Here is a 14466-nt window from a genome sequence, read left to right as displayed (position 1 = left end):
GTATCAGACTAGCAAATGATGATAATGTGCAGAATAACACATTACATTCCCTCTGATATGGTTTGGTTCTTTGGCATTTGCATAGATTATGTTTTCATGTCCTGAAAACCAACTGCCAATTTTTATTTAAAACTTTAAATAAACTTTATTTAACTTCACAAATTGAATAAATATAAACATGTTTTATGTCTGTTTGGGGGCTTGTAACGTTCATTGCTTTTGAGAGTATTTGAGGGTATTCTTTACAATACATAAAGTGTTCCCCCTGGAAGAATGTTTGGCTGCATTTTTATTTATTTACGTTTCTATGCGTCCATCTCCTCTACAAGATAACTCCGGGCGGCATTAATTCTCGGTCCCTCAGGTTTGCGCCTTCTAAATCAAAATAGCCACTTATATACACTGCAACACAAGGCTCGCTCGTTGACAAAGGTGAAAGGAATCTTAATATGTACCAACAAGGTTAAGGCAGAGACAGTAAAACGAAAGAGAAACTGGGAAAGTGCTAGCAAGGAAATCGCCGTCTCTAAGTACTCCTACCCACCTCCCTTTCGAAACGGGAGACTTTCCCCCCTGCGGAGCACACCCACCAAACGCAGCAAAAAAAAAATCGAGCCCGGAGGAACCTCTCGGCTGACCCAAGCAGAGTGGGAGGAATGCGATTTCTGACCAATCAGCACCGCCTTAGTCTTCGCGTGAGGAAGAGCAAGAGAACCAATGGGGAAGCGGTGGCGCGGCTCCACCGCCGTTCTTCACTTGGCCGAGAAGTTGCCGGTGCAGGAATGGGAATCCGGCCGTGAGCGGCCTTTCGCAGTCGGCGGCGGCTCACCCCTCGCGTCATGCTCATCACGCTGTGCTACTTATACCTGTGGGCGCGCTGGAGGCCTTGTTCCGCTGGGCTCATCCGGCGCACAGTGCGCCGGCTGTACCGAACCAGGTGTTCGTTTACGTTCTGCTCTTCCTCCGGCTGCAGCTCCTGCTCCAGCTTCGGGTGTACTCGCTTCACGTTGCACCAGCAGGTCCCCCACCTTCCGCTTTGCAAACAGGAGGTGCCCGGCCTCTCCGACGAGATCGTTTACCTCAGGGTGGGCGACAAGGTTTTCTTCACTGGCGAGACTCAGGTGTGATATGCAGTGGCAGAGAGCCGGCCAGGGAGGGCTGGGGCTGGGCCTATCGTACGTTGCGTGGAAAGGGAGGTTGTGGGTGTGGATATGCGAGGGTGAGGGAAGTGTTGTTGCCTCACGCCTGCATTTATTAGAGAGGCTGAAAACTTTCACTCGTGAGAATAGCTGTTCCTTGGACAGGTCCGAGGTAAGCAGGAGATACCAGATGAAGCTGAATGTGTGGCACGAGCCACTGATACTTTATTAACTGTTCAATGTATGGTTTCAGCTTGCCTGTTTTCTTGCTTTAAAAATTTCCCAAGACAGCTTGCACCTGGATGTACCGGTGTCATAATTTAGGAGCACTTGCTATTAAACAAGTGAAGAGGTATCAGAATTTAAAATGTAACAGTAAGTGCCAATATGTATTTTTTAGAGTAATGACCTGGAATGGCTTTCCTTTAAAATCCTTGGCTATTGAAAACATCAAAAAATTTTACAGATTGCATGATAACAATGTTCTCTATTCCCATTGGTATATGTACCTAATAACTATGTAGTCATAAATATGCTTGTGTACATGTGTGCTTTATGTATCTGTTAGTGTAGAATGTCTATGTTAAATGTGTAATGTGTGAACTTCCCATGATATTTCTGATAGAGTAAAAAGTTAGTCTTCTAACCTGATAAACCAGAAATGTTGATCTCCAATTCCCATAATTAGCATCCCACGTTTTATTGCTAGTGGAATGTGGAAAGAAGTACAATGTGTGTGGGAAGAGTACAATAGGTATTGAACAGAACACTGAGTTAATATTCCAAATATATTTTCCTTATCATGGGAAAATATTTTGCATCATGCATATTCATAAATAATGCATAGCAAACAAAAACAATCAAAGACATTACAATTATATCATGTCCCTACTCTTCCCAGAAGATGCAATAATTCTGGTTTGACATATCCTAGGAACTTGTAGGTAATAATTATGTTGTTTTCACAAGATCAACATATAAATGTATGTACAAGTATACATTTAAAATACATAAATTGGAATGTTATTAATCACAATTATAGACGTATTTGTTATTTCCAAAGATCCATGCATTGAATTACAACTTGGTTTTGTATTTACCACTTTCTCCCAAAATTTAAATCCAGAGATCTCATGCTTGATAGAAACTGCAACTTCCTTAACAATGGTAAATTGCAGAAAAGATAGAAGGTTTTCAAAGGTTATAGTTCACGTCTATATTTGGTCAACTATAATATATATACAAATATAAAAATTGGTTGAGATTATTCATATTACATAGCAGTATACTAGATGTAACAGTGGTGACAGTAATATTGTGAAAAGTAGCTCAATAAAGCAATAAAATATTGTGATTCAATGTACTAATAATAATGTAGCTAAAAGCCAAGAATAAATTGTAGCGTTACCAGAGTATTAGATTAATTCTAATAAATTGTGTAAGTTTTAAGAGTTCAGGCATATATTAAGGTTACCTGTTCTGTCCAAAACCTCTACAATATATACGGATGCAGACTTAGCTGTCTGCCACAACTAACGAGGGAGATAAGCAACCTCTTGGCTGGGACCCCAGAAAGCTATCTCTATGAAACACGGCTTCAACTCACAAAATTCTCCCAATCATTCTCTACGGCTGGATCAGTAAATTATTGTTTCCTGAAAAATTCCCCTCCCGTCGCTCCACCTATAAGCTCTCAGGGAGGGGCCAATCAGTAGCCGCCTGTTTCTATTTCCTTCTGTGACCCTTTTTCCAAAGCTGCTCCCTCCTCGCAGCCCTACGTATATATACGTCAGGGACAGCCTCCCTCTGTTCTTCCTCACTGTTCCCTGACTCAGACACCACCTGGTGGCCAACAGGCCTCTCTAGTCCCTGCTGTGACTCCGAACACCCCCCAGAGTCTTCCTCAGCCTCTAGAGCAGTCCCATAGTGTTCATCGCTGTTAGATTCCACCAACAATTCAGCCGGCGACTGTTCGGCCACAACACTATCCCTCACCGCAGGGCCCTTCCCCCGGATCTGACGCTCAGGGTGTGGCCTAGATGGGAATTGATCATGGAAGGCCTGCACCAAAGCAGGTGCGTGCACAGAGGTTGCATCCTCCCAGGTAAAATCCTCCGGCCCATATCCCTTCCATTCAATCAGGTATTGGAACCGTCCTTTCAGCCATCGGGAATCCCGGATACTGGCAACTTTGTACTCGGGCGGCTCCTCATCGACACAAGGTTCTGCCTAGGGATGATCTGGTTGGCGAAGAAGACAAGCCGGCCGTTCAGGAACAAGGAGAGATTGATGAAAGACCAGATGGATTCACATTGAACGTGGCAATGTCAGGTGATAGGCGACCGGATTGATGACTGCTTCAACAGGAAACGTGCCAAGGTAATGGTGGTCTAACTTCTTCATCGGCCAGTCTGACGGAAGGTGTCTAGTGGACAGCCACACTTGATCCCCCACAGTCAATGCTGGCGTTGCATGCCGAGACTTGTCTGTGACTCTCTTATAGTACTCCTTGGCTTTATCTAGATATCGTCGCACCAGCTTAGCTGCGGGGACCGGTGAGTCGATTGGTGTGAAGGGAAAGAACTGAGGATGATACCCTACATTGGCCAAAAAGGGTGTCATTTGCGTGGATGTGTGCTGTGAGGTATTGAACGCAAACTCCGCCACTGCCACGTAATCCACCCAATCATTTTGCTGCTGATTCACAAAACACCTCAGGTACTGCTCCAAGATCCTGCTCACTTTCTCCATTCCTCCGTCGGTTTCTGGATGGTGCGCCGAGGACAAGCAGATTTTTACATCCAAGGCATTCATCAGCCCTTTCCAAAACTGGGCTGTAAATTGTGCTCCCCTGTCCAACATGACCCTGTCAGGCCGTACAGCCTGAAAACATGTTGGATAAACATGCGGGTGGCGCGGGCTGTCGGTAATCCCCGACACGTGATAAAATGTGCCATCTTCGTCAGTATGTCTACCACTACAAACACCGTGGTAAATTCAGAAGACGGAGGCAATTCCGTCAAGAAGTCCATAGAAATGGCCTCCCAGGGTCTCTTCAGTGTTGGCAATGGCTGGAGCAGCCCTGGGGGTGGGGGGGAAGGCTCCCATCGCTGACTTGACCTGCCAACACCGTACACAAGATGTGACATAATATTGTACATCATGCCGTAATCAGGGCCACCAGAAAGTACGGGAGACCAGGTTCAAGGTCTTGAAGAGGCCAAAGTGCCCCACCTCAGGATTATCATGGCACTGGGATAGAATAAGTCCCTGAAGTGGTCCCACTGGCACGTAGAGTCTGTCTCGGTACCACAAGAGTTAATCGGTGAATGCCCATGGGGAGGCAGGCCCCATCTCTGCCTTCCATTGTTCCACCCAATCATCATGCCACTGGGCTTTCCGTATCTGAGGCCCTATGTCCACAGGCTCATGAACCACGGAGAAGGACTCTACGGGCAAAACTGTCTGGGGTGGAATCTGGTCTTTGGTACAAGAATACTTGGATTTCTGCAAGAGTGCATCTGCCCTTTGGTTGCAGGCACTGGGGATGTATGTCATGCGGAAATTAAACCGTGCAAAGAAGAGGGACCACCGAATCTGGTGCTGGTTCAATTTTCCTGCGGTCTTGCAAAATTCCAAATTTCTATGGTCCATCTGGACTTCAATTTGATGTCTGGCCCCCTCTAAATGATGCCTCCATGCTTCAAACGCCACCTTAATGGCTAGTAACTCATTCTCCCAAATGGTATAATTGTGCTCAGAAGAATTGAGTTTCCGCAAATAAGCGCAAGGGAAGAGGGTACTGCTGGAGGGGTGACCCTGAAGTAATATCGCTCCAACAGTGATATTTGATATATCCGCCTCCACTACAAATGGACAGTGTGGGTCAGGATGCTTCAAGACGGACTCTTTCATGAAGGCTTGCTTCAAGGCCTGGAACGCTTGTTGCTCAGGGGCACTCCAGTGAAACAGAACTTTCTTCTGAAGGAGCTGTATGAGGGGTGCAGTCAGGAAAGCAAAGCCGGGGATAAAGGTCCGATAATAGTTGGCAAACCTGAGGAGTCACTGGACATCCTTCGTTCGCCGAGGAGGTTGCCAAACCTGAGGAGTCACTGGACATCCTTCATTCGCCGAGGAGGTTGCCAATTATGCAGACTCTACCTTGCCCGGCTCCATCGCAATGCCTTCAGGAGAGATACGATGCCCCAGGAACTCGATGGTGGACTACCAAAACTGGCACCTCCAGTTTTGCATACAAGCACTTCTCACAGAGCCATTGTAGGACCAGGCGTAGGTGCTGCCGATGACTCTCCCAGGAGGATGAGTAAATTAGAATGTCATCTAGATAAATAATGACAAACTGTTCGAAAAGGTCCCAGAAGATGTCATTCATAAAATGTTGGAAGACAGCAGGGGCATTGGTCAGCCCAAAAGGCATGACTGTATACACAAAATGCCTGTACCTGGTGCCGAATGCTGTCTTCCATTCATCCCTGGGCCGGATCTGGACAACATTATAGGCTCCACGCAGATCCAATTTTGTGAAAACTATAGCCTCTCTGAGCCGCTCCAACAGTTTAGGAATAAGGGGCAGAGGATATCAATTGCGCACCGTGATAGAATTAAGTTTATGGTAGTCACAACATAGTCTCAAATCTCCGGTCTTCTTTTTGATGAACAAGACTGGGGCAAACAGTGGCAAAGACAAGAGTCAGATAAAACCCCAAGCTAGGTTTTTGTCCAAAAAGTCCCAGATCCAACATCGAATACAAATGACCCACAGGAAGCGATGCGTCCGGAATCAAATTGATGGGGCAATCATATGGACGGTGCAGTGGCAATTGGTCTACTTCTTGTTCACTGAACATGTCTGCAAAATCTGCTATGTCGGAAGGTGAGGACATCCCAGGTGGACTCAGCAACTGGCCTGCACAAACTTGACAGGTGTGGTACACACATTGCAAGGCTGGAAAAGTGACAAAGTTCTGGGACCAGTAGATCTGTGGCTCATGCGCCCGCAGCCAAGCCCAAGACCACAGGGAAATGCAGGCCAGAGGTAATGTATAACTGGATAGCTTCCTCATGAGCCCCGATGACCAGGCGCAAGTGTTGCGTGGTGGCCTTGATAGGCCCAGACAGAAGCACCTAGCCATCAATGGTCTCCACAAGCATAGGAGGATCTATCGGACAGAGGGACTGCATACTTGGTCGCAAACACCTCGTCCATGAAGTTTGTTGTAGCCCTGGAGTCAACCAGAGCATGTGCCGGAATTCCCTGCAGACTACTGGGCAGGACTATTCATGATGCCAGGAGCAGGTGTTGGGGAGGCCCGCAAGTCACTGTCTCTGAGCGTGGCTCTGAATTGGTGTGCGCCCAACCCTAGGTCTCCCTTAGATCGGGCTTGGGGCGTTTCCCGACAAAATGTTCTAGGGCTGGAGGGTAGGTCCAGTAACTGATGCCCCTTGTCTCTTCTTGGGGGAAAAGGCTGCCATGTGCCCAGATTCCCCACAATAAAAACACAACCCCCCTGAGCGCTGTCTGTTTTTCACCGTTATCAACAAGCGGGGTTTGGCTGCACTTAATTCCATGGGCCCCACCCATGGAGTTGGAATCTCACGTATAGCTGGAACTACCCTGTTCTCCTGGGATGTGCGGCGACTTTCCCACATCTGCAACCGAGCATCAATTCGGAGACACAGATGAACCAGTGTGTTGACATTTGGTGGCCTATCCACACACACCAGCTCATTCTGCAATTCTTCCAACAACCCATTCTAAAATGTGTCCATGAGGGCTGCCTCATTCCAAGCCGAATCCTGGCTAAGTAGCCTAAACTTACTGATGTATTTCTGCAAGGAACGCCGGCCCTGCTTCAGAGTCTTCAGACATCAGGTAGTCTCCATCTTAATGGGGTCCTCATACATTAACCTGAGGTCACAGAAACCCCTGAAGTCATCCAGCAAAAGGCTAGCCTGGACCAGTAGTGAGGTAGCACAACGAGATACGGACCCAGAGAAATGGCTAATCATAAACCTCACTTTATCTCAGTCAATGGGGAAATCCTCTGCTCACAAGCTGATAAATGGCTGGCATTGTCCCCCAAAAGCCGGAAGCATGGCTTGGTTGCCATCCAATTTATCAGGCACTGCAACTGGGCATTTCCTCCGAGGCGGTGGTGGAGCAGTGTGAACTTGGAGTTGAGCCACTTGGGCAGCCAGCATAGCTACCTGTTGCATGAGCTGCGCATTCTCTGCACGAAGCTGCTCCATTTTAAATTATATTTAAATCTGTTTTAGAGGGCAGGAAACAAACTCTTCTGTCCCAAGCCTCTATAATATATACAGACGCAGACTGGGCTGTCTGCCACAACTAAGGAGGGAGATAAGCAACCCCTTGGCTGGGAGTCCAGAAAGCTATCTCTATGAAACAAGGTTTGAACTCACAAAATTCTCCCAATCTTTCTCTACGGCTGGATCAGTAAATTGTTGTTTCCTGCAAAATTCCCCTCCCGTTGCCCCACCTATAAGCTCTCCGGGAGGGGCCAATCAGTAGCCGCCTGTTCCTATTTCCTTCTGTGACTCTTTTTCCAAAGCTGCTCCCTCCTCCTCACAGCCCTACACATATGTGCCTCAGGGACAGCTTCCCTCTGTTCTTTCTCACTGCTCCCTGATTCAGATGTCACCTGTTGGCCAACAGGCCTCTCTAGTCCCTGCTGTGACTCCGAACACCCCCCAGAGTCTTCCTCAGCCTCCAGGGCAGTCCTATAGTGTTCATCGCTGTCAGATTCCACCAACAGTTCAGCCGGCCGCTGTTGGGCCACAACATTACCATCTTTAATACATTTAGATTGAGAAAAGGATTAAAACAAAATCTAGAGGATTAGAAATTCCTGTTCCTACTTTAAATGTGTCTTTTTTTCTGCCCAAATATTTTTTTTTCATCTTCATGTTTTTCTTGCTCGTGTGATTTATTTTCCAACTTAGGTTATATCGTTGGCTTAATGTTTGTATCACATGGTTGCAAAATCACTGCACTCACTTAATTCTTAAAGCAAAGCTATTGATGAATGGTTTAACCAAGTTTTGTTTGTTTGTTGCCACTTTGTCTCTGACTCTAACACTGATTAGGGCTGAAAGGGAGTGACCAACCTAAGGTCCCTCTAGTGGCATTCATGTTAATGGAGACCTAGAAATTGGATCTTCCCATACTTAGTCCAGTCAGCAGTCATCTCTTCCCCAAAAGACTAAATAATTTATGTTCCCACAAAGGTACTATTTTATTTTAATTATTTCAAAAGCAGCAAAAGTCTTAATATTTCAAATTTGAATTTTTAAAAAAAATAAGTTAAATTCTTATCCAAATTTTTGCTGTTCACTTTATGTATTTTAAATTCCTTAGGATAATTAATTATTTGCTTTATTATAGGATGAAGAATCACTCATTAGATAGCTTTTCCTGAACTGTTGCTCAGAAGTTCTTTTTTAGCTTTAAATTGTCATTTGATAAAATTAGAAGAATAAGAAATCGGAGACTTGTATGTTTTTAAGGACATGTTTGATAAGCATCTGTGAAACAGATAATGTTCAGAAGTAAATCACACTGTAGTTCATTAGGTTTTACTCCCTAGTAGATACACTTTTATTTGCAACCAAGTCTTTATTTCTAAGTAAACAGGAATTATTTAAAATTAGAAATATTTTAGAGAAATAGTGGTAGAGGAAATGAAAGGGTTGCTACAAAGATGTGTAATCTACCCCAAACTATATTGGTAGTATTAATATTGAACTATTTCACACTGTTATTTGGCAGTGGCAAAACAGAAAACATCTATCTGGTATACTTAAATATTGACCATTCAGAATGGGTTTGATTTTAACATTTTCCTTGCATATGAAATCTATTCTTGATTAAAATTGATTCTCATCTTTCTAAGGTCAGCATTTAAACTGCTATAAAAGATGTCTTCCTGAATAGATACTTCAGGAATAGGACAAGATCCAGATTTTGTAAAGTATAATACACGTTGCATTTTTCTAAAATTATATAGTTGATTTAAGCCACCTTTTTTTCTTTTCAGTCCCTTGATGATTTAAACAAATGGACATTATTTATTGTATCACATTTTAATTATTTGGAACAAGTAGTTGAAGATGAACATATTACATTTGTAACTGAAGGTATTTTCATTCAAACAAGTAGTTCACAAGCTATAACTTGCTCAGCAAATAAGGTACGTTTTCTTTAAAATACTTTTGCTAATAAGTTTTTAAACTACTGTATTTTTCACTCCATACGATGCTCCAGACCATAAGCTTTTGGAAAGGAAAAAAAAGAAAACAAAAAAATGTTTTGTTTCAACTACAAAAATCATGCATGGCTTTGTCCACACCTTTTATGACTTATCTTCGATTGCCTCTTGTAATATGCTGTTATACAGAATAAAAGCTGGAAGGGACCTTGGAAATCTTCTAGTCCACCCCCTGCTCAGGCAGGAAATGCTATATTGTTTCACTCAAAAGTTCTTGAAGCTACGGAAGAAATTTCCCGTAGGTGAGATTGTCCCTACAATGGATTGTCCCTACAATGGATTTTTTCTCATGGACCAGGGTCTATTCTGTTACTGCTGCCACCGCTCACCACCACTGCTCTCTGCCTATCACCACCACCTATCAGCAATTGGATCAGCCTCCAGGAATACTGCCGATCAGCTGTTCCAGGCGGCAGGGATCGCCATCATCTGGAACAGCTGATTGGTGGTATTCCAGGTGGTTGATCTAACCGCCAATAGGCAGCAGCACCAATAGGCTGTTCACCGCCGCTGTCTGTCACTGCGGCCACACTAATTCCTGCCGCCGCGGCCCGGTCTGTGATGCAATATTCACTCCATAAGATGCACAGACATTTCCACTGAAATGGAAGGGGGGGGGGGAGTGCGTAATTTGGTAATTTGAAGTACTGACTTTTGTTTTTTATAGCCAGTTCCTTAAATGGAAGGTAATGTGTCTAAATTATAACTATTCCCCAGTTCAAAAATATCCAGGATCTCCATAAAAACTTTACAATAGCTTTTTGCATAGCTTTTATATAAGATGAGTTAAGCCTCCATTATAAATTTAAAGGTCTGTTAATTCCTAATCCCATATTTCCTTCTTTGTTCTTTATTTTCTAATTTATCATGATCAATATTAATTTGAATTTATTATTCTTCCCATTGGTTTTTCATTAACCATGGATATATGGAAATGACTTGGTAGATGTATTTATCTCTTTTAACTTAATTTAGAAACTACATTAATGGTAGGAATATTAACTTAATTTTACAATGCATTTCAATATTCTAACTGTACATGCTTTAATGTCAAAATTATTCTGTGAATCTTTCTTCAGATTGTGAAATGGTCAGATTTTTGTTCTCCTTTGGCCTTTAAAACTGGAAAGCCTTACATATTATTTGCTGAAGCCAGCATAGATAATTTTAGTAGCCTTGGGATAGCATTCTTGGAAAACAGACTCCAAATGGATAATGGAATGGTGCCTCAAAAAATTGTCTGTAAGTACACCCATTTGCCTATCTCCAACAAAAGTATATATTTAAATGGCATATAAATTATTCTCAAATTCAAAGCTTCATCATTCTTTGCAAATTCATCTTGCTTTGATGCCTGTCAATTAGAAGTCCATCTGATGGTATCCTCTTCTCACCCTCACCCTCCCCTCCAGAAATTTGCAATAGGCATGGAAAGTATAGAAAAAAGACCATTTGTATAACACTGAATTCATTATGACTAATATTTATCATATGTATGTGGTTATGCATTTAAGACTTAGTCTTGACTGCTATTGCTCTGGAATATGTGACCACCTTCAGCAGAATTTGCCTGTGACATTATTCTTCATCATCCCAGGGGGAACATACCAACCAAATAATGGGATTAATTTTTGATTTGGAATTTGAATTTTTTAGCTATATCATAATATACATTAGGCTGTGGAGTGCTTCTTAAACAAAAAGCACTGCTTAATAAAAAGTGTCTTTGCCAGTTGCTGGTCCAAAAGGTCTCCTGCCAAATTTATGAAGCACACTTAAATGATGCCTAATTCCAGGATCAAATATGCTTACTTTCCATGCTCCTTTTGACTTGTACAATGATTGAAGGCAGCGTAACATAAGTTGACGTTCTTCTTTACTATTTATTCCTTGAGTTGCAGTATACTCACTTTAGTATGGGTGGGTGTTTGCTCATTTCTCCTGAGTTATTATCCCCTGTGAACAGACTTGACTGGGGATAATTGTACCTGATCTTTCAATTTATAGATTATTAATGGAGGGGAGTATGTTAACTGAGTGAAGAACCAGCACCACAGTCTCCTCGTTGAGCTAGGAAAGAAACTCTGCCTCCAAATAAGGTCATTCCATACCTGATGCAGGGCCATATTTGCTACAGTGCCAGTTGATAATACTGCTTGATGCGGAGCAGGCATATGAATGAAATCCAGTCTTTTCCCAGTTGTTCAACTCTTGAATAATAAAATCTGGCCTAGAAACCCCTTTTTCTGTCTCCACCCTTCTGATTACTTCTTTGCTTCATCTATTCGTGTTTTTTTTAAGGGTGGGATATTTACAATTGTCAAACTTGAAATGATTTGTCCTTAATTTGTTGAGTCCACAAAATATATTAAGTCAAAACCAAACAAATCAGGTAATGTGATGGTATGGTTCAAGTTTTGGATTTGAGCCTGGGAAGATTCAGATTCAAATCTGTCCACAGTTATAATGTTTTGGGCTAGTTGCTCTCTCTTAGCCAACCTATCTTACAGGATTGTTATGGGAAAAATGGAGAAAGGAGTGCTAAATACATCTTCAGCTCCCAGAGGAAAGACAAGATATAAAATAATCAATTAAACATAATTATGGGACAAAAAGCAGTATATAACCCCAGTCTATTTGTAAATAAATAACATAATTTTATGAAACATTTTATCTAAGCCTAGAGTGCAGATAAAACAATTGATCAGGAACATAAAATTTCAGAGAACTCCAGAACGTTCCATCTCTCTTAGGACCATACTAAACATCTCTCTAAATCATCTTTTTCTGGAAGCACCAGTGATTTCCAGAAATAAATCATCCACCCCAGATAACTCCTGGTCTACCCTGAACAACTTCAATTTCAGATAAATTTAGGAATATATCTGCTGAATAGGAGAGTTCAAAGTTTTAGTATGTCCCATTCATAAATTGAGGGATGTGATACATTCATATCTCTGCATAATTCAAAGGAGAAAAAAATTAACTAAATTAAACATTTGCAGAAATGTAATGTTAAGTTACATTACAAGCATGCAAGAAGTAAAATGCACTCAGGTCTACACAATGTATTTTAAGATTGGATTATCAGTTGAAATTTATATTGAAGGCAGAATTATTTCGTGCTGCTATGTTTGTATGTTTTGTTTAACAACTTACTTAACATGTATTAGCTGTGAACCTGAAGAAATCGGCCTTGAAAGAATTAAAACTGGCTCCAGGTACCAAAGAGGAGGAGAAGTCTGGTCAGATACAGACAAGTGAACTGCCACAAGACTCACTTTTTGAAAATATTGATAAATCTCAGGTGGAAACTGCTGAATTTACAGGAAGTGGTGATCAAGAAATGCACCAAGAGAAATGCAGACTGCAGAAAACAAATGGATATCATGAGGAATCTGAGCAATTATCTGAAAAGGAAGGAGATGCTTCAGAACATCATCACCTACATCTTTCAAGCTGCCATGAATGTTTGGAACTGGAGAACAGCACAATTGAGTCAGTTAAATTTGCCTCAGCAGAAAACATCCCAGAACTTCCGGATGATTATAGTGGCAGTGTAGAAGAAGTTAGTGGTGACTATATAACAGGAAATATGCAAAGAGTAAACTTGACTGGAAAGCCTCCTAATATTTTAATTTATCTTGGGTCTGATTCTAAAAAAATAAAATTTGAAGAAATAAAATCAATCATCATGGATTGTGTTGATATTAATGCTTATACCATCTACCAGTTGTTAGAGAAACAAGTTCTGACTGTTCCTTGGGTTGACAATGCATTGCTTCTGATCATTGCTGAATCAGAACCCATTTCAGATGCTGTGTCTAAACAATTTCTAGCTTTCATGTCAAAAGGTGGGAAGATTTTGGGACTTTCTGCCTCTTTCACATTTGGTGGTGTAAAACTAAAGAGTAAGAATGAAATAATGGACACTATACGAACAGTAGTTTTTTCAAAAGATAACAATGAAATTAAATTAAATGCTCTTGCTAGTGGAAAAATTTTTGAAGTGGACATTTCAGAAAAACTTAATCCCATAAAGCCACTTGGTTATTTTGATGGTCCAGATAAAGATATGATGATTGTTCATTTATCATATGGAAATAATGGAGGAGAAGCAATTCTTTCTCAGGTACAGTATAAACAAGTTCTATTTTGTTTGTTATTTTTCAGATATTTCTTAAATAATGCTGTTTGCAGAATGGTGGTAAATGGTAGGCACAACGTTGGGTAACAGCCTATGCAAGCTACTGTTAAATGTATTAGAAATTTGGTGAACAATGGTTTGTATTCAAAGTACCTTTCCATAAATCAAAAGCACTTCATTGTTTCAAAATAAATGAGAAACATGTCATTGACCTGTTTGGCTGTGGGTCTTTGTATATCTTGTTGTTATTCTGAAGAGTCCCTTAATTCATGGTGGTAATTTGGAAGTTGAAATAGATTATAATGAGAGGAGAGATTGAAAAGCCTTATCATGTATGTATATATGTATGGAGGGACGGAGAGAGTGAGAGAGAGAGTTCTTTGGAAATTTAAAGTAATTTTAAGGTAAGTGGAAGTCTGTTATAGTGTGTCATTCCCATTTATTATTCTTTCATGGTAGGATTGTATGCTGAATTTTCAGTTGATAAAAAGATGGTATTTCAGTAGCATGATTTAGGTAGTGAATTTTATATAGAGATGGCCTACACTATCCCCATTTTCATGTGACATAATTGATAGAGATCAAACCTCAATATATATTAAAAGGTTTCCATCGATATATAACTTGAGCCTTATTTTTATCTTGGCCCAAAATTGCGGATAGACTTTGGTACTTTTGTAAAGTATTTTGTTTAATTTTTAGTTTAAATTATACAATGCAGCAAAGAAATCAGTGTGAGGCACATGATGAACAACTTGCTCTGAATAAGGCCAACTGCTGCTAGGAATCCATTTAGAGCCCTACAACTGGGAACACCTAGCTAGTTAAATATATTATTCCAATCATTAACCAGTATGAAAGAAATCATTAT

At 41.5% G+C, this 14466-nt stretch overlaps 1 protein-coding gene across 1 annotated transcript in view; it reads left to right on the top strand.

Annotated features, from left to right (window-relative positions):
• Positions 1-247: 247 nt before the first annotated feature.
• HLCS (holocarboxylase synthetase) overlaps positions 248-14466 on the top strand; it is an 85578-nt gene continuing 71359 nt past the window's right edge. Inside the window, exons 1-4 of the mRNA XM_014056236.2 lie at positions 248-1121; positions 9218-9370; positions 10528-10690; positions 12622-13580. Of these exons, the coding sequence (XP_013911711.2) occupies positions 840-1121; positions 9218-9370; positions 10528-10690; positions 12622-13580 (1557 nt within the window). The 5' untranslated portion in view covers positions 248-839. The remainder of the gene's footprint in view (positions 1122-9217; positions 9371-10527; positions 10691-12621; positions 13581-14466) is intronic.

This window comes from Thamnophis sirtalis, unplaced genomic scaffold (genome assembly GCF_051295495.1).
Source record: "Thamnophis sirtalis isolate CommonGarterSnake01/CBP01778 unplaced genomic scaffold, rThaSir2_p1.2 scaffold_8, whole genome shotgun sequence".
Taxonomy (NCBI): domain Eukaryota; kingdom Metazoa; phylum Chordata; class Lepidosauria; order Squamata; family Natricidae; genus Thamnophis; species Thamnophis sirtalis.
The sequence above is the reverse complement of the archived record's forward strand: the minus strand, read 5'-3'. Positions and strand labels throughout refer to the sequence as shown.